The sequence below is a fragment of the Tinamus guttatus genome, unplaced genomic scaffold (assembly GCF_059628265.1).
Source record: "Tinamus guttatus ecotype Peru unplaced genomic scaffold, ASM5962826v1 Tinamus_guttatus_pri_ptg000211l, whole genome shotgun sequence".
NCBI classification, from domain to species: domain Eukaryota; kingdom Metazoa; phylum Chordata; class Aves; order Tinamiformes; family Tinamidae; genus Tinamus; species Tinamus guttatus.
Window position 1 is genome coordinate 4,107,941 of NW_028288745.1, and position 27,895 is coordinate 4,135,835.

The window sequence follows — 27,895 nt, forward strand, 5'->3', positions numbered from 1 at the left end:
GAAAAGGCATCCTTTTCTGTATGGAAGGTGGCTAAGATGGAAATCGGTAACAGGAGCTCCTTGTTCCTATGCTGCCTGGAGGGCTCAGCCTTGCCGGGGCGAGTGATCTCTGGCTGACCGCGTGCTGCCTGGTCATGTGAAGCTCCACATCACCTCTGAGAGCAGCGACTGCTGGATCCCAGACCAGGCACGCGTCCTGCCCAGAGCCACGCAGACTTGAGGGGCTGGAGCAGCAATGCTGAGCTGGCGACGCTCCTCGGCTGTTGGGCATCCCTGTTTCACCTCTAAGAGAAGGAACGCTGAATCGTGCAGCACTAGCTCAGGCTTTGTTGAGGAATAACAATAACTCACTGAGCTTGTGCTCTTTGTTTCTATATCTCTGCTGAAGTGGGTCCATGAGCATAGATCTCTTCAGAGGCCCAGGAGGGCATATGGGAGAACTATCAGGCTTCAAGTTAAGGCAGATATTTCATTCCTAAAAGATGATGATTGACCCTGGAGCTAGTGTTGGTGGTAAGCCCCTTGTGCTTGGGATTTAGAACTGGCAGGAAATGTAAAAGAACAGTGAAATGAAGGTGCTCGTGTTTTTTACCATTTTCTTTGCAGGCCTTGGGATGGTCGTGGGGAACCCACTTCTACAGGAATTTTTTTTTTAAGCTGAAAGATAAGAAGAAGCAGTTCAAGAAATGCTGATAGTTAGGGGCTTTACTTCCTATTTTGTTAGAATTGCTATTTATTTTTAATAGAACACATTTAAGGATAGCTGACATACTGTCCTGTGTGCCTTTTAAGGATCATGTCATGTTACTTCAGAATTTTATTCCTAGAGTCACATGTGCATATGGAAAGAGATGAAAGGGCAAAAAGGGCTTCTTAATGACAGTTACAGTAGCAAATCTAGATGCCAGTTGGCTGTGGGGGAGATGATGATGCAGTAAGAACTTGAAAGGTAAAGGAAGTGTCATCTCTTCCTCCCTGATGGTAATTCTCTGTCCACACTCTGGACACTGCTGTTTGCAGTTCTAGGAGTGCTTTGACATAATCTGTCCTCACCTAAAATTGGCTTCTTGCTTCAGTATGTTAACTTAACAACAGGATAATATAAACTGTACTGCATAGGGGGAAGAAAGGGTTGCAATAGCAGGACATACAGATATGGTACAGCTGTAGAGACACCGTTATGCTTGAAGCAAAGTTGCTACCAACAGAGACATGAATTACACAAAAGTGCTAAATTCAGGAGCTGTAGTTAAACAAGGAAGTCAGACCTGTGTATTTTAAAATGTGACCTCTAACAAGGAGCAAGAGAAGAGCAAGCAAATTGGGAAGAAACAACTCCTTCAAACCTTCAAACCCCCTACACCTGCTTATATGCACACACATACACAACATCCACAAAAAAAAAATCTAGCATTTTTGTTAGTGATGCCAGCTTACTCCTTGTTGGAGCCTGCTATTTTGTGTGACTTGGCACATGTTCCCTAGAAGTGATTGTGACAAATGGAATAATGCTTTAATCAGTGTTAGGAAACCACTTCCTTGCTGGGAGATGATGAAGCCTTTCAGATGCCTCTGGTAGCTCTCAAACTGATGCTTGACAGCAGTGCAATATTTAAAAGCATGAAGTGGGGAAGGGAAGGAAGCACGAGCTTTATGGTACATGAAAGAAGTCATGGGCTGCATCCAGCTGCTGGTTTTCTCTGCCCTTGGGTGGTTTGAGGCAGTCATGCTGCATGGGAGGATAATTCCACGCAGCTCCTCATGGGGTGCGTCAGTGACATAACTGGTTGGTTTGCATGTTGAAATCAATGCAGCTTTGCAGAGGATGGAAAGGGGGTGGGGAGGGCATGAGATTCTAGTTCCTGTGTCTCCTGATCTGTTCTCCAAACAGTGCTCTGTGATGGTACCTTTGAAATCTTCCCTCTGTACCACAGAGAAATTGTTCTTTTGCAAGCCTGCCCACATGCTGCTTGTTATTCTTCTCCTTTCCTGATGCATATAGGCCAGGAGCAGTTTAGGACTGATACAGGAATGCAAAATAGGATGTCTTAAACTGCTCTAATAAGAGCTGTTTACCTTGTCTCTTTGCCTTTAAAGCACTCTTTTGTTTTTAATGGAGCTAGGTCCTTTTTATAAAGCAGCATAGGCACATCCCTGCTTGTGACATAGAACTTCTTGTTTCTTCACTTATCTGAGAATCTCTGCTCTGGGATTAGCTCTGCTCTGGGTTGTGTGGTTACATCTGCCACTTAGTTTCTAATGCTGGGGTAAACCAGAGTACACTTTGTCCTTTTAGCTTTGGTGAGCTTTATCACTCATTAATTGCCCAGGTTTCAATCTTAATATTTTTTCCAAATATTGCTCTTCACATCTTAAAAATAGCATTAATAGGAAGCAGCTGAATTTAAATTGAAAATGTGATGCAGATATTTCCTGATCAGTCACTTTAGACAACTGTTAATATCAGTTCTAGCCTCTTCAATGTCTCTGAGGACCATATTGTGCTTATCCCAAAAGATAAAGCTCTGCTATGCCTGTCCAGAGGACTGAATCAACCAGTAGAGCTGCTTGGTCAAAAAAAAAAAAATGTAGAGTGGAGCTCCAAATAAAGGAGAAATAGCAGGAATGGAAAACAGCCCCAAAGCTGTTTGTTTCTTTCCCTGAGAGGCAGGGGAGTATTGCATTTCTACCCTGACACTTCCCATGAGATCCAAACTGGTCTCTTTATGGTGCTGGTCATAAACACTTTCTTCATTCCTCGGGTAATGTTATTACACATCTGCGCCCAATAGACTCTGCCTTGGATCTTGCTGTTTCAATGTGTTGTGGTGTGTTTACATGTGCACAAGTTGAGGGAGAAGAAAGCTTCTGATCTCAACATGTGGTAAACTTTAAATTGTTTGTGAGGGTTTTGGAAAGTTCTGTGTTGGACAAAATGGGAAGCCAGACTCTTTTTATAGTACTGTTTCTCCTTATTTTACGTAGCTCTTGTTATTTCTGTTCCTGCAGGAGCGGTGTCCTAATGAAAACATTCTGGCTTATGAAGCCTGTTGGTCACATGTTAATTGTGTTTTTAAATGAAAATAGCTCAAATAAAATGGATTAAGAATAGTCTGCTGGGAACTTTGGCTTTCTGTTTTATGTTTAGATGTTTGACTGATGCAATCTGTTTCTCCAAGTGCCTTTGTACCTAAATGATTAAACTTGATTTCTAAAGCCATACACCCTAAAAATACTCTATATTCAAAATACAGAATTATGCACTCATATGGAAATAGAGGCCATAATTTAGGATGACTTGATGTGGCCATGTGGATATTCTGGCTTTAATCTGACATTTAAGAATAATCCAGTTAACCAAGTGATTGAGTCTTATTCACGTAGTCTCTTAATTTCTAGTTTGCTAATGCTTAACACCAGTTAGCAGCATGGTGATAACATCTAAAACACTCTCGTAACTAACATTACAGGAAACACAACATTGGTCATGTTGCTTTTTTGTGGTGGATGTGAGGAAAAGGGGGTGGATTGGTCATTTTAGCTGGCCGATGGTGGTGGGTGAAGGATGAGGCCCAAGGATGAGGTTGTGGATTGTGTGTGTTTTGATGATGATGATCTGGTCTTTGTTTTCCCTTCTTCCCCTTCCTACTGTCACGCAAGGGAAGCCTATGCCGATGGGGAGGGATCATGTCAGTGTTGGTGGAGGCCCATGAGCTCTTCTTGCCCTGCTGCTGTGGCTGCAAAAGGGGCTCTCTGCTGATGTGAGCCTGATTGGAGAGATGGGAGAAGGAGGTCTACTGGGGGAAAAAGAGGTCTTTGCTTAGACTTCTTCAGCTGTTCTTGCTCAGGGCTCTTTTCCCTAGGTGATCTGGTGGCTAACGAAGTTTCCCACTTGCTGGCTTTTCAGCTCTGCTGCTCCTTCATGGCTCTTCTGAAGCAGGCTGACCTAACATGCTGAGGCTCTCCCTAAGGATGGTTAGGATTAACTTAATGTAAATACATGACAGTCTGGCCCTCTGCATACAGAAATCCTTCCAGGTTACATCACTGCCCAAGCCAAATTGCCTCAGCATCACAAGACATGCTTTTATCAAACCAATTTCTTGGCAGTGGTTATAAGCATGCGCAACTGGGACCAGATGCTTCTTGGCTTCAAACTCATCTTCTGAGCTACTGCTGTGGAGGGCAGGCAGGATGAAGCAACACCTGCAACAGACTGTAGATGGGTTCCTGTTAGCTGACTTCACTTTGAAGCCTTTAAATATAAGATGGAAAAGCTAATTTTATAAAGAAAATTGCTGCCAGACCAGCTCTTTTGTTGGCTAGATCTCATCTCTGCTACTTGATCTCACTGCTGATCGAACTGACTTGCAAACCTCTGTGAACCCCATATTGGAGGCAAAGGTATTGAGGAAACAGAGCTCAACAGAGCATGATTATCCCACCAACTATCTTGACTTTTAAACAACTTAAACACCTTAAAGTGGTGCTTGTGACCTCAATCTTGTATTTAGATCTGAGTGAGTAGAGCAGAAATCTGAAGAGCTAAGGAGGTAATGTGTAAGGGGGGAAAAAGTCTTCTATATGTAAAGAGTAGGATGACCATGGGCAGAAACATCTTCAAAACCAATGCTAAAATGAAAAGTAGCAAGTGTGAATAACATGCAAGGAGCTTAAGCAAATAATTTTTAACACATTTGAAGAAACAGCAAGGTACTCGTACTGATTTCACTATGAGGATGGGGTGGTGGTGGAGAAATGCAGATTTCTGGCATATTGTAATGTGGAAAGCTGCGATGTAATGAAGTTGTAAATATTTCTGTCATGAAATCATCTTTCATTATTGTAGAGTATTTCAACACAAGACAAAACTGAAGGAATGAGATGGACAATGATTCACAAGATAGAACCTTTTGTGCATTTTTTTTGTTGATTAAATAAATAATGGGAGTCGAATTGTGAGACCGGAAACTAAGCATTTCTTGGCCCATTGGTAGAGAAAATATATACCAAATTTCATTAGAAAATGTTGAGGTTCCAACTGTTGAGATGTAATCTGTCATGGTGCTGCCTAGTTCATTAATAACTTACTGGAGCATGTGTTATGGATGCTGAATCTTTACCACAGATGTATGAAAAAACAGAATTAAATGTTCTTGGAGTATTTATGTAAATAAAGTTAGTTCTGTACTTTTGATCTTTTACGTAAGCAAAATTAATGCAGATCATGGGTAGGAAGGAAATGCCTCCTATGAAATAAATGAGTGTATAACTATTTCTGCAGGAAAAAAAAATCTTGCTCATGTTTATTCACCTGTTGTTACTGAGGTGATTACTGGAACTTACATTTGCAGACAAAAGTGTGGGAGAAAGAGCTATTTGCCTTGGCTGGTGCTCTGTGTAGCAATAGCCTTGGTGATGGATGTTCTGGGGAATTTTGGACTTACCAACCTGAAACTAGAGAGATAGGAGAGCCAGAACACAAAGCAGAGGTAACCACCTCAATCTGTTAGTAGGTGAATGCAGTTTTCCCTCTGGGACTTGGCAAACATACTGGCAATTTGTTTTGTCTGATTACAAGCACTTCTGATGTTTGTTAAATACTATCTTTGAGCTGTAGTTTCACATTGTACTTTGGGCCTTCCCGCCAGCCTTGTGGAACATGTGCAGACTCTGTCTCCTTCAGTTGAGCGGGAAGGCGATGACTGTATCAGCTCTTTGCTGTGCTTTTTTTTTCACTTGTTCTGGCTTGCTTCCCACTGAGAAAGTGGTGTGCTCCAGGGAAAAGGATTTGCAGGAGGACGGGGTTGTGGAGGAGGACCTGAAGGCGCCTCTCCTGCCTTCCTGTGAAGTTCTAGGCCTCATGGCATCCCTTCTCAACCACTGCAGAGCTGGGGTTGCACGGCGGTCTGCAGCCTCTGGTGGTACTTGCCATAGCTAAAACCCCACACTTGCATAGGTCTCTCAGCATGGACCTATCCTATCCTGTGGGGTACGTGTCTCTCCCAAGGCCCTGGATACTTGCTGTATAAGGGGAGTTGTGCATAATCCCAAATACAAGATGAACTTTTATATAAAAGTGTTTTCAGCTGCAGTGATATAAATTACTGTAGCAATTTAAGAATAAAAATGGTTTTGTTTAAATAAGAATATACAGAATCTGGTTACTGGTGTAATATAACTAGTCACCTCTGCAGAAAAGAATAGTACGTGCTATTCTTAGAGTTTTGTTCTGACTCAGTCTAGTTGCAGAATGTTACCTGGTGCGTTTTAGACCTGATAGGCCCTGCACGTTCACTACTCCCCTTTTAGCATCACCTAGATACTGAGACTGGATGTGAAACTGAGAACTGCACTGTTATAATAGAGTATGAATTTCATCACTTAGTGAATAAGAAAGTAAGCCAACACATTTAAAGGCTAAATATGATCTAATTGATAGCTCTTTAAAACAAACAAACAGCTTTCTAGTGTTCTTTAGGGAGTCCCAAAAGTCAACAATTCTAAAGGTCAGATACAGTTATTTGATATAGTAATTGGTGTAAGTTTTATTTTGTCAAATGTAATCTGTTTGAGGAAATGCCATTGTTAGGATTTTTAACTTTATTATTAAATTGAGAAGAAAGAATTGTGTTAACTTATCTGACTATTTTTAATGTTTTATCTTTCTTCACATTAATCATTAAAAGCTACTGTTAGCAAATACCTTTTAATGTTGTATATCAATGGAAAGTACATCTGAACTCATTCAAGTGCTGCTAATGATAATGCTAAGAGCAGTGATTTGTTATTGCTGCTGCATTAGCTACTGTTATTATGAATCGCGTGACCTGATGAATACAGTGTTGTTGTCATGCATGTACTAATAGAGAAGGAAAATAAAGAGCAATATCTTTACCAATTAGCAATAAATATATTTTGAGGAAAGTTCTATCAGTTTAGAAACAACTTAATCCTTCTAGGAGGAAGCCCTCAGTAAATATGAACTCTGCAATGGTAAGGGATATTAAGCATATAACTCTTTACTTTTGGGACCAGGAGCTCTTTGGCTAGTCACTGTCACAGGTCTGCTTCCCTGCAGCAATTGTTTCCCTATAGTTCCTACAGGGTTTCTTTGACCTGAGGCTGTCACATTTGCAAGGTAAATGAAGCCAAAATGCGTTGTAATGTAGAGATATCAAATTTGACAGCAGCAGTGAGTGCCCTATTTCTGTCTAGATTTCCTGCAGAGTATCTGTTGAGTGGTTTATCTGAGCTGACTGTTCTCCTCTTAATGCCATAATCCTTCTCTATAGAGTCAGCATAGAGGGAAAGGTTCATCTTCTGTGTTAACAATTCTTTCCTCACCACAGTGAGGATCCCTTGAAGCCTTCTGTACAACTGAGGTCAGGCTCATGCTTGCTATGTATCTTGCTTTAGACCTGGGCATAAATTCCAGCAAGAGATTTTCATTTAAAATTGTAGATAAGGAGTTCCTGGAGTCTTACACAACTGAAAGAATAGGTTGTAAAGGACCATTTTAGGTGTTGACATTAGGATGTACACACAGTGGAACAGTGATACAACTGCATTTAAATAATGTGACCCACCCACCTCAATGAGTAGGAAGTCTGGTTTGTTTACAAAAGCAATGCAATGAGGCTATTCCTTAAACTATTATTGATTCTAGGAGGACCCGGAAGGGAGGAGGCCTTGTAGTATACTGGCAAACAACAGGAGCTAGCCAGCTTGACTTGAGTCAAGGTTCAGAGAATGCCAGGGTTTTTAACAAAACTGGACAACAGGGTTTCAGAACAGCCATAGCAAGCCAGAATGGAGATTCACCTGCCCCAGGCACTTGCCTCTGTCCATGACCAACAGATGGTAGAAAAGAGTGTAGTTTTTTTGTTTGTTTTGATATTTTTCTCTCACTTCCTGCATTCTCCAACATTCTCTGGCTCAGACTTTCTAAGGCAGATAACATGTTGTGCATTTAATACTTATCTGGTATCAATAAATTACTATGCCTCTCTTCCCCAGAGTAATCTATATTGTGCATCTCAGTGCCATCACCGCTCACAATGATTTTTGGGAAGAGAAAGAGTTTATCGTTAGCATAGTCTCACATTTAATATTTCATTCTACTGCAAAAGGAAACATCTTACAGGATCACAATAGTTTTGAACTAATGTTTTCCATAGGAAGATTAGCCAATAAATTAAGGCCCTTAATCAGATTAATTTGAATAAATATTTTCAATGTGCAATCACCCTAGAGGATCAGTGTGATGCTGTATGGGCTTCCAGCACCACTGCCATTGTGCCTTGTTCTTGGACCTTGCTCCTTTCATACCTTGGAATAACATGGACTGAGCGGGTGCTAGAAGTGTGCTGACTGTCTCTGCCCTTTGGGGCCTCTGTTGAAGACACTGAAGGAACTGAGAGATTCCAGTTATAACAAGACTTGAAGACTGTTTGCTTGTTTGTTTTTCTTTTTGAATGAGGTACAACATATGTTGATACTGGATCAATAGATCAGCAAGTCTGTTTGACAGTTAATGCATGAGGGATTGATGGAGACCTGTTTATATTACAAGATGTTTTTCTAGTGGGGTATGTGGTATTATACGTTGTAGTCTGTAGATTAAGTACCTTTACAACATACATGGTGCATCAAAATTCAATGTACAACTAACTCTACACCATATGAACACTGTACTGTATTGGTCTTCCTTAGATTTCATTATATCTCTTCCAAGTAACAAAACTAGGAAATGTAGCAACGCAGACTACTTGTTTTTTTTTTTCTTGTGTGTTACAAACAACCAAATAAGCAGTTATTTCCTAGAAGCATCACTCTTTTTTGTACCAGATCTTTCAATTGAAGAACATTGAAAATATGTTGCTAGAGCTGTTGAATTTCAATTTAAAAAAAACTGTAGAATTTATTTATTTTTGGTTGAAAGCTTTCTGAAATTTATTTTTCCCCTGCTCTTCAGTTTTTTTTATTGGAAGGCTGGAGGTGGAACTTCTCCGTTAGAGAAGAAGGGGACAATAGTTTCTCATCAGATCAAACATCAACATAACAGCTTAGCAGATTAATATTCATGTATTGCCTGACTCTGTCTACTTAAACTTTAGAAACACTTGCCTACCAGAAGAGAACTTTTTCAAGGTTTTCATCTTTTACCTTTAATTTACTGTTGAATTATTACTGTCAGTCTGAAGGCTGTGTTTGAGTTTTTGATAGAATTTTGATTCAAGAAATCGGGGATAGGAGTCTCTTTCCATGTGCATGTAAATTATTCTCTGTGCTTCATCAAAACAGGACTCTGTTGGCTCTTGAAGGTTCCTGATAATCCTTTTCCTCACAGGACTGTCAATGTTGATCTGAAACATAAAACAGCATTACTAAAGTTACACTGAATATCTGGAAAGGAAAGGCAAGGAAGAATGAAGCTAGGTAAACTGCATTGAATGCCTTATATACATGTGTGATGTGAGAGTGTGTGTGTGGTTTATGTTATTTGGAATGTAGGAAGTATATGAGACGCTGCCAAAATAAAGACGGAACAGAAATCAGTTTAATGTTCATGCCTTTAAATGCTTCAGTTTTTGGTTTGATTTCTAGTGAACTCAAATGAACAGATTCTCGGTATCTAAGAACACCACTCTTGAAATCATGATGGTCTCTGGATAAAGGTAAAATAGAACCTATATATCCAACTTTGAGAGTAGAAAGGTTTAGCAATAGGCAATGTTCCAAATAAAATAGGAGCTTTATCGTGATGGGTTAGCTCAGGATGAATTGCATTGCTTCCGGCAACTTAACTTGGCTTTTTGGTGTTGAAAGGAGAGCTCTAACAGTGTGAGCTAGAGCAGATGTCTTGAGTGTGTTGGGACTGTGCTATTCTAGGGTCATTTGATTAAACCTTTTAAATACTGCTGAACTTTGAACACAGTAGTATCTAATTCAGTTTAATAGCAAAGAGCATGAAATCAGGGTGTCTTGAAGAGCTAGAATCCAGAAAGCTATTAACATGGTTCAAATACTTAGCACTTTGGGAACAGGGGAAAAAATTGCACAGCTTATATTTAGCTATCCTGATTGAAGGCTTTACTTTTGAGTAATGAATGTGTGGTTGGCAATACTGACATCTCTCTTTTGAAAATTAGTATCTTGCTGAATTTCCTATGGCCTGTACATGCTAAAAATATAAGAAATTGGAAAAAAAAAATGAGAGAAATATGTTGCCTTTCAAATTATGATTTAAACCTGTACAAAGGAAAAAATCTGATTTCCTAAAGTTTTAGATTAGTGGGAGTATTTTAATTGTTTAAAGCTGTAAATGCTCTCAAACAGCATCTGGGGATGAAGCTGGATTGTTTTGGGCTTGCCCTTCAGCATCAACAGGCAGATTTATATTCTGAGAATCTTTAATAGTGTGTGTGTGTGTGTGTGTGTGTGTGTGTGTGTGTGTTTTCCCCCCCCCCATGATTTTTTTTTTTTTTTTTCCTGAGTTCTGTTACCTGGCCAGGGCCTGCTGATATAAAAGCAAAAGAGCAATAAGCAGCAATGGTTCTAGGTTGTAGAGCATGACCTGCTGAGCAGGAATGACTTTTTTCTTTGTATAGCTAGTAGTGATGGGAAAAAAATAGTTTTTGAATGCTTTACATTTAAAAAAAAAATCCAAAAACTTTAATCGCTTTCTACTTAAAGCGGTACAATGTTTAGGGAAAGCAGATCAGTTTTTTGTTTGTTTGCTTTTTCTGGACAGTTTTCTGAGGGGACAAGAGTGGATAGAGTTTTTTTTTTTACTTTACTTCATATCTCTTTACTTTGATAAAGACTGGACTAATGTATTCATGGAGTAATGGTCCAACCCAGTCTTTACTGGAGTGAGAGCCACGGCCCCTGGATCACACTCTGAAAAGAAAAGAGATCAAAGAACTTGTTTCTGAGCATGTTTGTGCCTTTCACAGGTATCCTTGGTAGATTTGGTTGAAGATGGTGAAGATGTGGGGTCAGGTACTGAAATCCTGGGTGCAGAAGGATTTGGGAAGGATGGATGGCAAAGGTCTTTGCACTTTTATACAAGAGGTACAAAACACTTGTCATTGTATTTTGTAAACCACATTACAGACATTTCTAGCAAGAAAAGGAGCAGCTCATATTACAGTAGTTCACCTCATTGGGAGCCTGGGGTTCAATGTAGTTTGTAAAGAGTTTCCTGGCCACTGAAATCCTCTTCCTTTGTGATGTGATCTTCTTATAGGCTTCACAAGCAAGCCAGAACTTGATGTTTTCCTCGCTGTGCTCAGTCTCCAAGTAAGTCTGGTAGATCACAGGCCCATCTGTAAATATTTCAGAAGCCAAACTTTTTGTACAAGGTGCATTACCTTTAGGGACCTTTGAAGGCAATAGGGATGTCTACAATGCTTCGTTCTACGCCCACCTACAAACATTCTTATTAGAAAGGTTATAAGTGAGGAATTGAACACTTGAACTCACCCCAGAGCCCTAGACCTCAAGCAGGTATTTCCTTACATGTGTAGAGCTCCTTTGACTTCAGTGGTGTTTTGCTGTGTAGGGGCATGGGAAGCCTCGTGCTTCCTGCCTTGCAGAAACACTATCAGATATATCCAAGGACTGAAGATTATTTTGAAGTTCTAGCTCCAGCTTTGCATAGGAGATATCTAAGTATTATCAAGTAATCATGATCAGCATAAAAATAAAAATCACATTTTTTCCCTTTCTTCCTAAATTCTTATACCAAGGAAAGAGTAGTTCTCTTTCCTTGCTGCTATTAATTGTATAAGATGAAGCAGTGACAAGAAAGTTCTGTTCAGTACATGAGCAGTTTTACATATAAGGACACATCTTTCCAACCCTGTTACCAGGTGTTTCGCAGTGACAGTTGGTGGGACCTTAGCAAAGACTAGACTTTTGAGGGTGGGTTGCTTGTTTGTTTGTTTTCTTGTGGTCCTTTCATCTGACCTGCTTTCTAGATGGCAGAGTTGTTAAAATGCCTAAGGCCAGGAGAACACTTAGGAGGCTTTGTCCAGTGCTGTGTCTTGTTGAGCATGGTGAGTGCTTACAACTCTTAAGTCATGCTTATATAAATAGTAAAGTCTATGTGGGATAATTTGGAGACCTGAACAAAGCGTGGGGCAACAACCTGAATGCATAACACAAAAGGTTGAATTTCAGTAGTTGTACGTGCAGTGTAGCGCATACCCTGTGTGATGACTTCTTGACATTCTCTTACAGAAACTTTTTTTTTCCTCCAGTAATCTAGCTTGGATTAAACACATTGTTACTTACATTTACTTGTTATCAGCTTTTCGAAAGACTGGGACCACTGGAGAACTTCCTCCAAAGACAACCTTCAGAGAAGAAAGGAGATGATGATTGCGCTAGGAGGTAGTTTGCTATGGCTAGAGCCAAGTATACAAGTAGCAATTTTGAACTGACAATCTGTCCTCTAATTTAAATGGGATATGTAAGAATTTTGTATATAAAAAGGCTTTTCTGCATGTTTCAGTTCCTATGCTAACTATGCTGAAGAGTATACTCTTCTTGTTCTACTATATATTCAGTTCCATCTGAAGGAACTTCTAGATAATTCCTGCAAAAATGGCACGTGCGTATTTGGTTAATGTGTAAGGAAAGCAGTAACTTTCTAGACTATAACTTCTCTGGGACAGGGATGTTGAGAGTTAGGTTTGTATTTGGTAGCAGTCCGAGGGCTCTGGATCGTCCTGTAATACCTAAAGGCCTTTCCGACCCAGGCTGCAGCCAGCTGCCTTGTCAGCTGAGATCTGGAGCAGGAGACAAATAACACAAGGTTAATACGCATTATCCAGCCCATCTCCTGCTGTTTATAACCCAGTATGACACATGTTGCTAATCTGGGCCCACTTCTTGGTGGTGACTGAAGAAAAAATATATATTTTTCTTGATGCTTGTTATTCTCAAGTGATAGTTTCACAAGATTGTAGGAATCTCTTGGTTGATTCTGGGAAAGAGTATGAAAGCAGCGAGGTGAGAGACTAAACAATTTGATGAAAAATAAATATTTGGTGGCCTGACTGCAAGTGGACTTAAGTTATCATGGCTCCATTTATGCTAGGTGACTTTTTCAAAGCATTGCAGTTAGAGGACCTATATGATGGTAATTTAAAAATGCTTATGATTATGTTAGTAGGAGGAAGCACAGGCTATGTATTCTGATACGTGCTCTTGTCTCTGCTTCCCAGGTTTTCTCTACTCAACAGCAGGATTTGTGGCCTTTTTAACTGGCGATTGCCCTTTTATTTTGGCTGGGCCTTCTTCTCCAGAGAGCACAGTACCAGGCACGTCACCACGAGCACGCTGTGCTCTTAGCTCTCTAGTAACGCCAGGAAACCCAGGCCTGCTCCTTGTCAAAAGGCATTTTCCTCATGCAGTGTTGGCCACCTTTTTGTAAACGCATGAAGCGTGTGCTTATTGGAAGTGAGAATCTTGCTCCTCTACATCTTTTTCTCTTTTCCTTTTTAAGAGCTGCCTCTGAGTCATGCTGGCTGTCGCTGCCACAGATAATTTTTTAGCTCAGTCAGCAAGGCTGCTTCTGCATCCATCTCACTGCCTCGATGAGCATCAGCAGCAGGGCCTCTTATTTCCATGTCGGGTTATTTGCCTTCAGCAGCCATCTGTGCAGCCAAAAGGAGGTCATGCCTGAGGGGGCAGCTGACACAGAGGAAAACCTTTCTCCTCTTTTCCTTTTTTTTTTCCTTTTTTTTCTTTTTTTCTTTTTTTTTCCTGAGCTCAGGAAAATGTGAGCACAGGTTATGAGGAGCTGCATTGTGCTGTCTTGGTCGTAGTCTTTTTGATGCAGTGACGTGCTACCTGATAGCATCCGCCTTGCACATGGAAGGGATCCACGCACATATTCAGCACTTTTCAGGGTACCCTTTGCGTTAGCAGCAAACACTTGGCTGTATGAAAGGTGCCAAAGGTGCTGCATGCTGCACATGACATGAAGCCTATGCAGGAACTTCCACAGTGAAGGATTTTTTTCCCCCTCTCTTTTTCCCTCTCCTACTCGGGCAGGTGGGTGTGTTGCAGAACATAGGAGTATTTATCATTACTTACTTGGTAGTAATCCTGTTTTTCTTTGCTTTGAGTATCTTGCAAAACCAGCAGGTATTTAGACTCATTTTCCTAAACATGAAAAATAATGAGTTTTAAACCTGCTGTGCTCAGTCTTGTTACCTTATATTTTTGCTTATAATTCAATATATTTTGCCTCTAATTCAGTATAATACAGTCTCCTCCTTGTAGCATTGCTACCAGTTCTAAGAGTATTCTTATTTTATGGATTTTTAAACTTATTCTGGAGACGGGAGTTGTGAGCTGAAACTTGTTTTATTCTCCTTTGGCTTTCAAGAGATGCCAAATTCTTTGCTAAGCTTGTGTGGTGCACTGGATGACCTGCCTAAAACCAAATATTCTTCCACAGTAACTACTTAAACTTCCTTTCAGCTGGGGGTTTGCTGGCATGTAGCGCTTGTGCTACTGTAGTGGCTTGACTGCTGTAGACTTGCCTGAATCGCCTTATTTTAGAATGCCAGATATCCTGTATTTTGCATGTTCTGGTATCCTAATCACTGGTCTACTTAACACCAAAATACAAACAAAATACAAACTGTTGCTTGTTTTGAAACCTCAAGTAGCTAATAAAGCTGAACTGTCATACAGAAATAACCTAGAAATATTAGATTCTAATCTAATTCAATCATTTCTAAATGAGTTCAAAGCATCAGTCAGTAATTTTTCTCCCTGTGGTTGCTAGATGGAAAACCACATTGCATCAGGAGATGTTGTTGTTCTTAGGAACCTTTTTAATTTGAGCTAGAGGCTTTAACCAAATGCCATGCCCTTATGTGCGAGTAGATTTTCCGTGCTGGCAATGGCATTATTCCTACAGCAGGATGGATATATTGCATAAATTGCAGCAGAGAAAGCTGTAGCTTTATGCCAAATTTCATAGCAGGCTAAAATTTCTGAGTTCTGAATTTCTGTGACCCTGCCTGCATTAAGGTCTGATCTTCTGCTGTAAATCATAGCACGTAACCATCAAAGTACATCCAAATTGCTCATCCAGCTGTGCAGCTGGGCCACAGGGGATATTTTCACCTGATACATATGATAATACATCTAATAACCATTTTGTTAGCTTACTATAAGGTTTTATCACAATAAAGGTGCAAATTTTACAACGTATAGGAGTTATACTTCCTGCAGCTCTTGTAATCAAAAGGAAAGTCATATGGTCACAGCACTATAGGAGAATGACTAACCTGTCTGATAATAGGTGAATCAAAGACCTGAAAGTATTTCTTAAAAAAAAAAAAAAAAAAAAAAAAGGGGGGGGGGTGCTACAAGCAGTGCTGATCTGGAAATGATATCTTAATTCTCTATTTTTATATTGGAAAATACTGAAGGCTGCTTTGGTAGGTCAAAGAACAAGGAGTTTACATTCAGACTGCAACATACACTGTAGTTTACAACATTCTTGCTATGCTATAATCTGTCAACTACCCGATCTCCCTATTTTTAATACACAGAGTTGGTTCCTGTAGAGTCTTTGGAAAGAAACACCTATATAAAAATTCTCCTCAGTTGCCTTCTGTAATCTCACTCAGTTTGACTGGTACCAAGAATATTACACAAAATATTTGCATGGAAATAGAGATGAACTTGTTTATACATCAGTAACACTTTGAAAATGAATGCCTCTGCTATGCTGAGGTAACTTTACATACCAAGTGGAAAAGGCATATTTCCTTTCCTATGCTACACGTTTTTTCCTGGTAATATTTGTAAGTACAAAGCCTTATACTTACAGAACCTCTTCTTGGGTGGTTGCCTGTGGTTAAAATGTCTCATTTAGTAGTCGCCTTTATTTCCCAAAGTTTCCAAATTCCTTGACCTGTATTATTCTTCATTATTTTCTTTTAATGCAGGAGGTCTTACTGCCCTTTGTCTGCGTCTCCACTGTTCATGCTAGTGCCGGAGTCCTTTATTATGCATACCATATGCAAAGAGTGCCTGTGGTTTCACCAGAACAAGTTCAGTTGGACTCTGATGCATGGCTGATAGAGGCTGTTTGCTCTGAAATTATCTTGACATCTCTACTGATCAGCTGTAAGGCAATGAAGCTAGGTTTTACTTTACTGAAATCTTGCATGTACTGTCCAAGTTTTATGACTAATAATTTCCATCCCTTTATCAAAGTTACTAACATCTAACTCTAGGGTCCATGCTTGAAACAAATGGTACAAGGGGCCACAAACAGAAGCCACATAAGTAAATGTTGCTGATACTGTGACTCTAATGGATGAAAAAGTACAAAAAGGAAAATTTCAATTCTGTTTCTTATGTCTCCACTAATTATTAAAAAATTATTATTTGATTTTCCATACTTGTTGCTCTCTCTGAAAACCGTGGGAATATGGAGAGTATGTGGCAGACTCAACAGGTCTGCTGCTATTTAGACGATGCCACTCTGTTAGTGTTCACTGCAAACGTGCTTTTACAGTTTGCTGCTTCTGGGGCCCTTCCTTAGCTCAACATCCAGAAAGTGCCTTTCTCTTTCCCTCCCCAGAATACCTGGGAGCCTTGGTGATTACCCAGGAGAGGTTTTTCAATGAAAATGTAAGCGACTGAGCCCAAATGACGTTTTTTTCTTATTACTTGAGTACTCCACTAGATGTCACCTGCTGTCACCCTGAAGAAGGCGGTACTTTTTCTTGTCTTTTTTTTTCCTCCTCTGAGTATCACTTCAAGCAGGGTCTCTGCAGGCTCTGGGAAAGCTCTTTGCGGTTTCAAGGCAAAGAACAGTCTCATCCAGCCTGGGAGGAGGGACCAGCAGATAACTGAAGCATAGGGTGAACAGGCTTTCAGTGTGTGTGTGTGTGTGTGTGTGTGTGCACGCACCATGTCAGAGCTGCTATTTTTTTCTCTCCTTTTTTGTCACCCGCAACCCTGACTTTGAACCACCCATTGCTGAGTGGTTGAGAGCATGTTTGACCAGCTTGGTCACAGCAGCTCTTTCCTTTTAGCCCAGGGTGATGCTTACAGATCCCAGCAGTTTTTCTCACTTGCATTCTCTAGAGCCTCATGGAAAATGAGCTATGCGCTGGATTGTGTCTGCTTATCCTGTCCCACCACAACCTCTCCTGGTTCTCAGAGTGATCTTAAAATGTCTGACAGACATGACATTATGCAAAAAATACAGCAAGGCTGTCTTCAAGATTTACTTGCTACTCAAGAGACTGTTTAAGTGTCCATATTGGTTTTCTCTTTCTGTAACCATTTGGCATAAGAGATAGGTACTTTGTCAGCCTCCCTCATCCATATTCTCCTATTTCCTTTTCTGTTTTCTCTTGTTTTCACTTAGCTAGTAGTACCATTTTTAATTCTCATGCCTTCTCTCTATTTTTTGCTCTTATTCATTCTTTCCTATTGGGTTTCTATTTTAATTCCCTTCTGCTCAATAAATATCTCGCCCACCTACATGTGTTTCACAGCAGTGAACCTGGAAGCTCTGTCCCTCTTGGGTTTTCTCAGATTGATGCCCGTGCTTTCCATCTACCCACGTGCTGCCTTGCTTGCACACAGCTCCCCAGCCTCCCTGCTGTGCACCCACGTGCTGCCTCTTGTGCACCTAGGAATGCTGCTTGCTGGGGCTAGTTCCCTGTGCCGTGTCTTATCAGGGCATGTAAATAGGAGCACTGAGGACATGCCAGGAGGTCTGAGACGTATTCCAAGAGAAAGCTTAGGTAAAGCATTGAGGCCCTTGATAAAACTAAAGAGCAGAAGGTGGATGCCTTGATCTAAGTACTGCTCATCCTTGCCATGCAGGAAAAAGCTACTCCTACAGGTATCAGAATTCCTAGAATAGGTTCAGGTCCTCCTTGCAGTACACTATGGCTAAGGAGCAGTCTGTGGCTCTACACATGAGGCAGTGGTTTCTGTTGCCAGGCAGATATAGGCATAGCTTGCTGATATTTAGTGACTTCAAGAGTTCCAGTGGTTTCTATATTTATGTTTTCTTCAGGCTTCTGTGCTATAGGTTTGGACATATCCCTCATAGCTGCCAATGTCCACAACCTTTTAACTGAGTGCTCCCCAAGCACCTGTTCAATGCTTGAACTGCAGTTCAGACACCCCGTCTTGCGTCAGAGGTGTGCTCTGACCTTTCTGTTCTCCTTTCCCTCCTAAAAGCCCTGAAGTCCCATGCGTGCCTCAACCGTCAAAGCAGAAAGAGGAAATTGCATGACTGAAGGCTTGGACTACATTTAAGTGAACTTTCACCTTCTCGTGGTGCTGTGGTTGGGGTAAGAGGTGCCGCATGCCCTAGATTGCTGCAGAACCTGGTAATTAACTACTGCACCCACTGGACTTCAGTAGGGCTTTGTGCTTAACACTTCATGGGAGGATCCTGGGCGACTGCCTTAGTGACAAGTTACTGATTATTATTTGGCCCATGTTGGCCAGAACATCTGACCATGTTTGCACAGGGCTTCCTGCCTTCCAGCTGTTTATTTCCAGCACAACCTCTTCCTAATTTGGCTCTGGGCTTTGAAGACCATGTGTGCATTGCTCAGACTGACATGAGCAAGCATGTTGTTTTGCTTAAACTCTGGATCTTGTTAAATAAGAGGCCTCTCTTCTGCATCTATAAAGCTGTCTTATTGACCTTTATGGTTGTCAAACCATTAACTGCAGTAAACATAGTACAAACTTTTTTCCATAAGTGTTATGAAATTCACGGCTTTCTCAGTGGTTACTACTATGCAAAGGATATTTATTTTATTTTTAAAAGTTTTCCTGTACTCGCACCAGCAACATGGAAGGGAAAAAAAAATCCTGACTCATTTTCAGAGGTGTAAAGTCTGTAGGCAGATGTACTGTCACTTTAGTACACTGATTATACAAGAAACCTTGAGAAGTGTTGTTGATCTGTATCTGCACACATGTCTAGGGTGATGCTGGAAAGTTTGCATTTCTGCATGTCACTTTTCATTTGAACTAGTTTGAATTTTATCAGTGAAAGGGAGCCATGTGAAAACTGGTCCCTGAGGTCCTTAAGCCTGTGGAATACTTAGACTATTCAAAGAGGCCGAAGGCACAGTGCTCAGTGAGATTAGCATGTTGAACTGCTTGGGAGTCTTTCAAAGGAGTGCTTTCTGGCCCTATTTTGAGAAAGAAGGGGAAACAAGTTTATTTCTTAAAATGAACATATTCCTCAGAGATCTACATCTTTTTGCAACCAAAACTTTGAGGTTGCATTTACCCAAACAAAATTGGAGAATAACCTTAAGACTTATCTGTTTTTGTTTTTGTACACCCAAGACATACTTGAGCAGTCTTTTAGCAAGTGGAATATTAAGCAAAACTTGGTTTGTGATTTCTGCTTATGCTCTGTGACTAAAGACTTCCTTTCATAAAGCTTCATCTATAGGGATTGCACTGCTGACACAATCAACCCATGTCTGTGAATGGAAGATGAGAGCATGTAATCTTTCCACCTACTGCCATGTATTCTTTGCTTCTCAACCCATTTCACAACCACAGAGAAGACAATGACATTCACAGTCTGTTATTTCAGTGTGTGGGCAGGGAGGAGTGGCGTTTAGCGGTCTAAGGTGATGAATTTGTGTTATTCTTTGCCATCTCAAAGGGGCATCGCCTCTAACTTCCTTCCTGCTTCACAGTGCGTAACTATAGGATGTCTCTACTAATCGGCTTTTTGGTTAGCATTTTCCTTACATGTAAGTAAGTAATAGGTTATACCATATTTTTATAATATTTTAGATAATATTAAATATACATTTTTCAGGTTATATTTAGACAAAGTTTTCCAAAATGGAGAGATGAAAGTCAATCTTCTAAATCCACATTTAGGCAACTGCGAAGCTCATCTACTGAGTTATACTGGAAAGAAGACTTCCCTTTGTTGCAAGGAGAAGTTAGCTCATTTCAAATGTGTGTCCCAAGATGGTATGATTGTCTGAGGGTTTTAAGTACTGAAAACTGTTCCTACCAGGTAAAGCAAGGTGTTTGAAGAGAGTCCCAAGTCATTGCTATCAAATCTTAAAGCTTATCTCCCTGCTGCATCCTGTTTTCCAGTGCTGGTCTGCAGCTGATGGCAGATCTGATTTAAGGTTTTTTTTCTTAGAGTCCATGAATGGATTCTCCATTCTTTTTTTTTCCAAAGCTAAAACTAACCAAAAAAATCAATTTGGATTTTGATATATGTGTTTTATTAAGGGTTATTTAACAGACCTTATAGCCAAGCAAAAGTTTGAGTTTAGTTTTGCACAGATTGGTTGTTTGGGAAAGTTTGAGCACTTAACTAATAGTTAAATAATAATTAATTCAGTGAGCACGTGCTGAAAAGGGATGTTTCCCTCAGTTGCTTACTAATTTGTTTACAAGTAGGTAAATGGAACCAATATCGACAAGTTTTTTTGAGCAGGGGAACTCTCCAGAGAGGCATATTTTCCACGTTCTGGTGTGTAACGTGTACTTTTTTGGAGGAGGCTGCCATGCTTGGTGGTGTACAGCCCACAGCTGTGAAACTAATGTGCACTACTGAGGCTATTTGTGTGCTCAGGTTGGGGGAAGAGATTATGACAAAAGTCACAAATGGACTTGATATGGTGCATGTACCATGCAAAGTTTGCAAATAAGCAAAAAGCTCTTGAGTCCTTAATCTCTTTGAACTATCTGTTCTGCTATTTCCTTGAGTCCAGAGAACCTCCATTTAGGCAATATTTTAAAGGAAGAATTCACTTCAAAATAGACGCTATGTATTGCAATTCTTAAGACAGTTTTTGCAGAAATAATAAAAATACTTACCTCTCTATTATTTACATGCTTTTAAAAATATTCAAATGTATCTCAAAATAATATATTTTCACTTGTACCATTAAGTTATGGCTAGAGCCTCTTGTCTTTACAAAGCAGGCTAGTATGGCCAGCACTAAAGCATAGTAAAATATTTTCAGAACTCTTGTACTTTGTTTAAACACACCGGACTTTGTATAGCCCTGCTATAGCAACAGCTATATAATGCTGAGCTTATGACACCATCACAGAGACAGCCCTGAGTCTCTGTTGCACTATTTATTCCTTGGTGAAACACGGTAATGTTGCTAGGGATAGTGGAGCGGCCTGGAGTGTCTCTCATATTAATAGACTTTGGTCCTCTGTAGTCGTGTTTTGGGCTCTTATCATATATGAGGTGAACAACTTGGAGATGTGTGAAAGTTGGACTGTAAAGACAGGAACATTTTTCAGAATACCTTTGGAGGGCTCTAACCTGTGCTTGTGCCTCACATCCTTTGCTGTAGGTATACGGCCTAGTGAATGCACCACCGCTCAGAGCTGGTGAGGTTGTACCTCGAATACTGTGTTCAGTTTTGGGCTCCTCATCTACATAAAGGTGCTGGAGCATGTCCAAAGAAGGACAATGAAGCTGATGAACGGTCTGGAGCATAGACCTTATGAGGAACAGCTGAGGGAGCTGGGATTATTTAGTCTGGAGAAGAGGAGGCTCGGGGAGGCCTTGTCGTTCTCTATAACTACCTGAAAGGAGGTTCTAGTGAAGTGGGGGTTGATCTCTCTTCCGGAATAACTACTGATAGGACAAGAGGAGATGGCCTCAGGTTGAGCCAGGGAAGGGTCAGATTAGATATTAGGAAAAAATTTTATATGGTAAGAGTAGACAAGCATTGACTGCTCAGGGAGGTGGTGGAGTCACTGTCCCTGGCAGTGTTCAGAAAACGTGTAGATGAGGCACTTAAGAACATGTTTTAACAGGCATGGTGGTGAAAGGGTTATGATTGGATTCTATGGTCTTAAAGTTCTTTGACAATTGTAGAGGGTGGCAGCAACTACCCTTACTTATGCTGCTTTAAGCAGAGCTCTCTTCTGCACTGAAGACTGTGCTCCCCTTTGGGAGCCTTGAGGTCCCCAAAGGGTGGCAGTATAGACACAGCCTGTGCTCCCCAGGAGGTGACTCATGGCTTTACAGCTTCTCCCTTGGGTGCAGGATGGGGGAGTGTGCCTGACTAAGCTTGTGCTGTTCTGGAAAATGGAAAATCTGTAAGGATGCCATAAGATCTTGTATTGTCACCCTTGTAACCTCTTTGTCTCATGATAATAATTCATCAAGATCAGGACACACTTTATTTTCATTTTGAACTCTGAAGTTGCAAGATGTTAAACACACTGGATTCGATAGTGTCTGCATTTGAAGTTATACAGCTCAAGTAAAATTGCCGCTTTCCTCTTTTTAGTTCCTGTCAATGTCCACTGTGATATAGCCTACTTGTAGCATTTAGCAGAGTAAATGTAATGTATTTGCAGTGAAAAGTCCATGTCCTTTACTGCTAATATTGATGTTATAATTAGGGTCTGGATCTTGCAGAGTTAGCTGTGTAGAATTAACATCATGGGGAATGGGGCTGCAAGGCAGTCTCCTACTACTGCCTTACTGGGTAAGTAAGTATGAGTGATCTGTTATATTGTGCACGTCATCCACACCGAATGGGGTTGAACCATGGGCTCAGCGATCAAATGGTTTCTATATTTGAGTTTTGACTCAGACAGTGGTAGTAATTTGGGGAGTATGGAAAAGTAGGAAGGGAACTTAGACTTGTTTCTGTTTTTGGCGGCTGATGCAGATCACTGCCTCCAGACAAACAAGCGTAAGGTCCCATGAGATGGGGGAAAGAGTTCTGGGGCATAGGGGAATTACTATTTGAATAAGGAGATGGGAAGTAGTGCCAGGATGGAACAGAAGGGAAGCATATGCTTCAAGCTCACTTCATTCATTATGCTGGATAGGCCATTTACGACAGAAAATGACCACAGAACTTTCATGTTTTTCTCAGTAGATTTAATTTCAGAGGTGCTTATTATTTTGCAATAAATTAAACAGAAAAGAAATGCTACATACCTGCCTGTTGAATACTTGCTTAGGAATACAGCTTATATAATTCTTACATAAGTTAAAATAAATCAATTTTAAGACATGTCAATTTGTATTTACATATTAAAATGTCATAATGGAGCTGCTCCCACACTTATTAACACTTCATAGCTTTTTCTAAGAAGAAAAAAAGTTAGTATTTATCTTGTCTGGGCTCTTCCTTGGTATGTATGAAACTGTCAGCTGTGCTTGTTTTTCATCTTTCCTTATCACTCGCCTAGAAGCTTGTTAGTTGGCATTTCCTGATAATTAACAGCTCTTTGGGATCTAGTAGTCAGATCAATATTCACAGTGTTGTTCATTTGATAAATAGCATCCTGTCTTGGGTCCAGGACATGTGGGAGGAGCGGAATTTTTTTCCCCATGTTGTTCTCACTTGTAACCATCTCGCCAACTTTTATCCTGCTTTCTGCGGGTGGTGGAGCTGTCTGCATCTTCCCTAGTGCTCCCTTGAGGCAGGCGTCCTCCTGGCTGGTATCCAGCCATTCCCAAGGATCTTGTCAGAGGATATGTGGCACAGAGTCTGCTTGGCTTTTCATGGCCCCAGCCTCTTCATTTCGAGTTGTTGATCTGCAGCTGGTTTAAAATATTCGAGTAGGCTTTGGATTTCAGAAATCTAGGGTATGAATCCCTTTCCATGAGGATGAAGACTGTTCTTTGGGCTTCATCAAAACTTGTGTGAGTTGGGTCTTGCGCCCTTTTGGCTGTTGCTTCCCTTGTATGATAGTCGATGTTGATCTAGAAAGAGGAAAAGGTCATTTGCATCTTAAATACAGAAAAAAGAAGTAAATTTATTATTTTGTCTTGTCAGTGAATAAGTTCCTAGTCATAGACCCTGTATGATATCCATTATGGGAATTGCAAAAAAAAAAGGGGGGGGGGGTAGTACTTAAAAGTTACATTCTAGGTAAGCACAAAAATTGCTACTCAATATATAAATGCACTTTTTATGAAGTGAGAACTAATAAGATTAAACTATAGAGGGGGCACATTAAAAAAAAAAGAAAAAAAAAAAAAAAGAAAAACTTCTGATTAAGATGTTAGGAGAAACTGTGTAAAATGGAAATCTTGAGTTTACAATACCGTCAAAGTGCAATACTTTTAGTTTTTCCCCAAGTGCCTTCCTATTTTAAAGGAGAAGAGGAAACCCACAGCTCTGCTACCAGCAGAACTTGCTCTGAGCACCTGACTCCAGGCAGCAGCAGTGGCTCCGGGCGGGCTGACTCAGACCCGTGTCACGTGCGGAGCCGCTGGCGCGACTGCGGGGCCGCTGCTGCTCCTGCTCTCGGGCCTGCGTGATGTGGCTGTGCTGGTGAGAACTGATAATCTCCCAGCTGAGGCCATTAATGTGTCAAGTCAGCTCGTAAATACATGCAAACACACCTTCCTATGTAAACGCAGCTCCGTGAATCTATATTTGCCTCTTCTGATTTTTCCAAAATCCTTCTACCTATAACACTGCCCAGATTGATTTTTTTAATTACCTGTTTAATAGCATCTGCCCGAACAAACTCGTCATAAATCCTCTCTGCTTTGCCATGTAAGCGATCGGACTTGGTTTTCTTGTAATCCTCACAGGCCAGCCAGAACTCAATGTTCTCCTCGCTGAACTCGGACCGCAGGAACTCCCGAAAGATACCTTGGCCACCTGTAGCCAACACAAACACATCATCATTTATAGCACAACAGTTGTGACCAGGGAGAATAAAATAAACAGTTTATAGCAGAAGGCCTGCTGAAATCGGTTTTAAAATCTTGCCAAAAATGAACCTTATTACCCTTCTTCAACATCTTGCTAGTCTAATTTCAAGGACGATGGGGTCTTCCTATTGACATTCAATGTGTGGTGCATTTTTTTGTTTGTTTCTTTTTGGAACTAGACCTTGAATATTAATGAAGCATATTAATGGATTCTGGATTCTAGTCTTCTCTAAATGGACTGTCCTTGTACATAATGCATACATAGTTCCAAATTATATGGGGAAGTGTTATGTAAGAATAAAAGTCTGATCAAAAATAGTAAATTAAGTTTTTTTTCTTTCTTATCTTCCTTTTGTTCCCCTTCTATAATGGGAATGGGAAATGGTGGTGATGGAGGACCTGGATCCAAAGCTGACTACCCTAGCCATGTTATGGTTATACCTAGTTAGCAGCTGTGAATACTTTTCATACTTCATACTTTTGAATTAGTATGTTTCATATTGAGGTATTTGAGTATATTGTATTTTAGTTTTGAAGTACTTCATACCTCATACTTTTTATGAATTTTCGTAATTCATACTTTTGACCTGCTTACACAAAACTTCACCCTCAATAAGAAAGTACGTACTTTGACTGGCCAAGAGCTTTTCCAAAGAGTGAGACCACTGCATTACTTCTTCTGCAGAAAACCTAAGTTGACAAGAAAAAAGAAAAGATCTTTAAGCAAGGAATCACATGTATATACTTAAAGGAAATAAGCATTACAATTTCTTATTCTGTTCTAGGAACAAATACCAGTGATTTGTTGAATTTACCACTGACTCCTGCAGAACTGAGGCCTTGAGAGTAAGCCCAGGTTGAGGAAAAATAAGCAGAGCGGGGAAACAAGAGCCTGGGGAGTTACCCTGTTCCCAGAAGGATGAGCTTATACTCTAACTATGAACAAATCATTTTGTGCCTCTGAACTACTTTTCAGAGGTGCTCTGTACGGTAGTTCGGATACTGCTGCATCTCTGCATTTCACTGTGTGGTGAATTCTTTCTTGCAAGACATCATTAGCAGATACAATATGCTTCTGAATGAAATGTATAGAAGTGAGGAACCTTTCCTCCATCTTTTCACACGGGCACATATATATATACATATATAAAAAACACTAAGAAATATTTTTCAGCTCCATGAACAGTTTTTGCTTCCTAACATTTACCTCTTGTGCTTTGGAAACTGATATTATTGATATCAGTCAGTAGCAGAAATAATTTTTTGCTCTTGCAGTACTTTAGAAATTAATAAATGCAATAGTTTTTAACATATAATAGCTATTGTTATTTTTTGTTATAGTTTGCTGTATATCAGTACTTACATAACATTTCTGTGGTTAGAAGACTTGATCCCAGATTCCAGATGTGGTACCATGCACTTCAAATAGTTCTTGAGATCTGTACCACTGAAAGCAGTGAATAGACATTTGTAATGTATTGAAACTGCAATTGCATTTTAATTCTTCATAAACTTCCTAAGACTTCTAAACAGAGGCAAACAAATCTGTCCTATGATTGATGCTTGGCAAGTTAGCTATCAAAGTAATAGCTTTCAAAAGACTAAGAGACTCCCAGTGTACCTAAATCTTTTCCTGCTTAGTTCAGAAAATCAGTTAATTGATTTCCATCAACTCAAGCCATTTTTAATGGTAATATTGCCCTAGACTTTGAACAGGCTTTGCAATGAGTTAGCTTGAAAAATGGCGCGAAGTCACAATCTCAAAGTTTCTAATGTTAGTTTCACTTCAAAAAAGACAGAACTTATATAAAATGTGTATACTTACAAAGCCTTTTGCTTCTTCTTATGAATTTTGCCTTCTGCAAGCTTGCAGTCGTCTTTTGTGTTCAAGTCAGTCATGTTGTTGTGGGAAAAAAATAATCCTGGCATTATGCTCAACTTGGATGTGCGATGAGTTTCGCCCTAGTAATCCTCCAAGCACCGAGTGCCGGCTCGCTGCCTCCGCCGCCGCCTTTTATTGACGCAGGTGGCCCCGCTGGCTGGTGCGAACCGATGTGTTTATCGTGTATCCTCATCGCAAACTGGGGAAGTTCCCCTTTTTTTGGGTGCGTGGTGACGTGAGTCTCTTTAAGAAAGAAAACAGACAGTGGTGTCTCGTGGTTGAGTTTCAACCGGATGAGACTGAATCGTTTGGGTTTGTTTTTTGCCTCTGTGTGTGCTACAAAAAAAAAAAAAAAAAAAAAAGTTCCCCCCACCCAGAACTTCTTGTCCTTTTCTGATTGGTGCTTTCAAACACGAAGCACTTCTTGGTTTGATCAAATGTGCTCCTAGTATTGCAGTTTCATCTTGACTAAGTTCATCTACTAAATGCCTGACATACCGACTCTGTTCTAAAATCCAGCATTTCAAGGTTGATTTGATGGAAATGATGGTATAGTAGAAGAAAAATTTTTTGAGATATGCCAATATCAAGGGTCTGTATTCAAAAAGATATTTGCAAATCATTTATTAGTTACTGCTGAAAACAAAGTATTTTGAAGCATCCGACTTGTTTAGATACATATGTAGGGGAGATTGTTGTCTGCAGAGGCAATATGAGCACTACAGTGTGTTGGATGTACATGTGCGTTTTACTCGTACTTCTGTTCTACTACAAAGGTGCCACCTTCAATAACGGAATGCTCTAGGTGACCCTGCATGTGCAGGGGGGTTAGACTAGATGATCTCTAGAGGTCCCCTCCAACCTTAAGCATTCTATGAATACAGAGCAAGATGAAGAATTGTCACTAGGGAGAGAGAAAGAGATGGGAATTGCCTTCAATTATCCTTCTGGATTGATGATTGAGACATCAAGTACTTGATCTGGTACTCAGTGATCCCAATATTTGTGATTTCAGGGAAACCTCAAAGATGTGAGTTCATTATGCTGTGCAAACAATTCTGATTTCTCACAAATAGCTCACAAAGAGCTTGTACAGAGCTGCATAAGCTTGTGGTAACAGAGAGGCGGCTTGCACATCATGGGTTTGGTGGTGGATTGTGGTGCTGAGGGCTGAGGGAGGCAAAGCCACATGCAGGACAGGCTGGTTAAACCTGCATAGGGATGACTGCGACCACAGGAGGGCCAGTGGTCCTCTGCGTTCTATCGGTGACACAAATCTGTCTGCA

The 27,895-nt window shown here is 40.4% G+C and overlaps 2 protein-coding genes across 2 annotated transcripts; both read right to left on the minus strand.

Annotated features, from left to right (window-relative positions):
* Positions 1–9,170: 9,170 nt before the first annotated feature.
* Positions 9,171–15,895, minus strand: RGS13 (regulator of G protein signaling 13). Its single transcript, XM_010222402.2, has 5 exons — positions 15,867–15,895; positions 14,113–14,181; positions 12,304–12,365; positions 11,167–11,333; positions 9,171–9,368 (listed from the first exon to the last, which is right to left on the minus strand). Exons 2-5 carry the CDS (start codon positions 14,175–14,177, stop codon positions 9,171–9,173), a joined length of 492 nt encoding a protein of 163 aa, XP_010220704.2. The 5' UTR covers positions 14,178–14,181; positions 15,867–15,895.
* A 7,269-nt stretch (positions 15,896–23,164) lies between these two features.
* RGS1 (regulator of G protein signaling 1) lies at positions 23,165–26,683 on the minus strand. Its single transcript, XM_010222398.2, has 5 exons — positions 26,553–26,683; positions 26,091–26,174; positions 25,356–25,417; positions 24,511–24,674; positions 23,165–23,764 (listed from the first exon to the last, which is right to left on the minus strand). Exons 1-5 carry the CDS (start codon positions 26,654–26,656, stop codon positions 23,579–23,581), a joined length of 600 nt encoding a protein of 199 aa, XP_010220700.2. The 5' UTR covers positions 26,657–26,683; the 3' UTR covers positions 23,165–23,578.
* Positions 26,684–27,895: the final 1,212 nt, after the last annotated feature.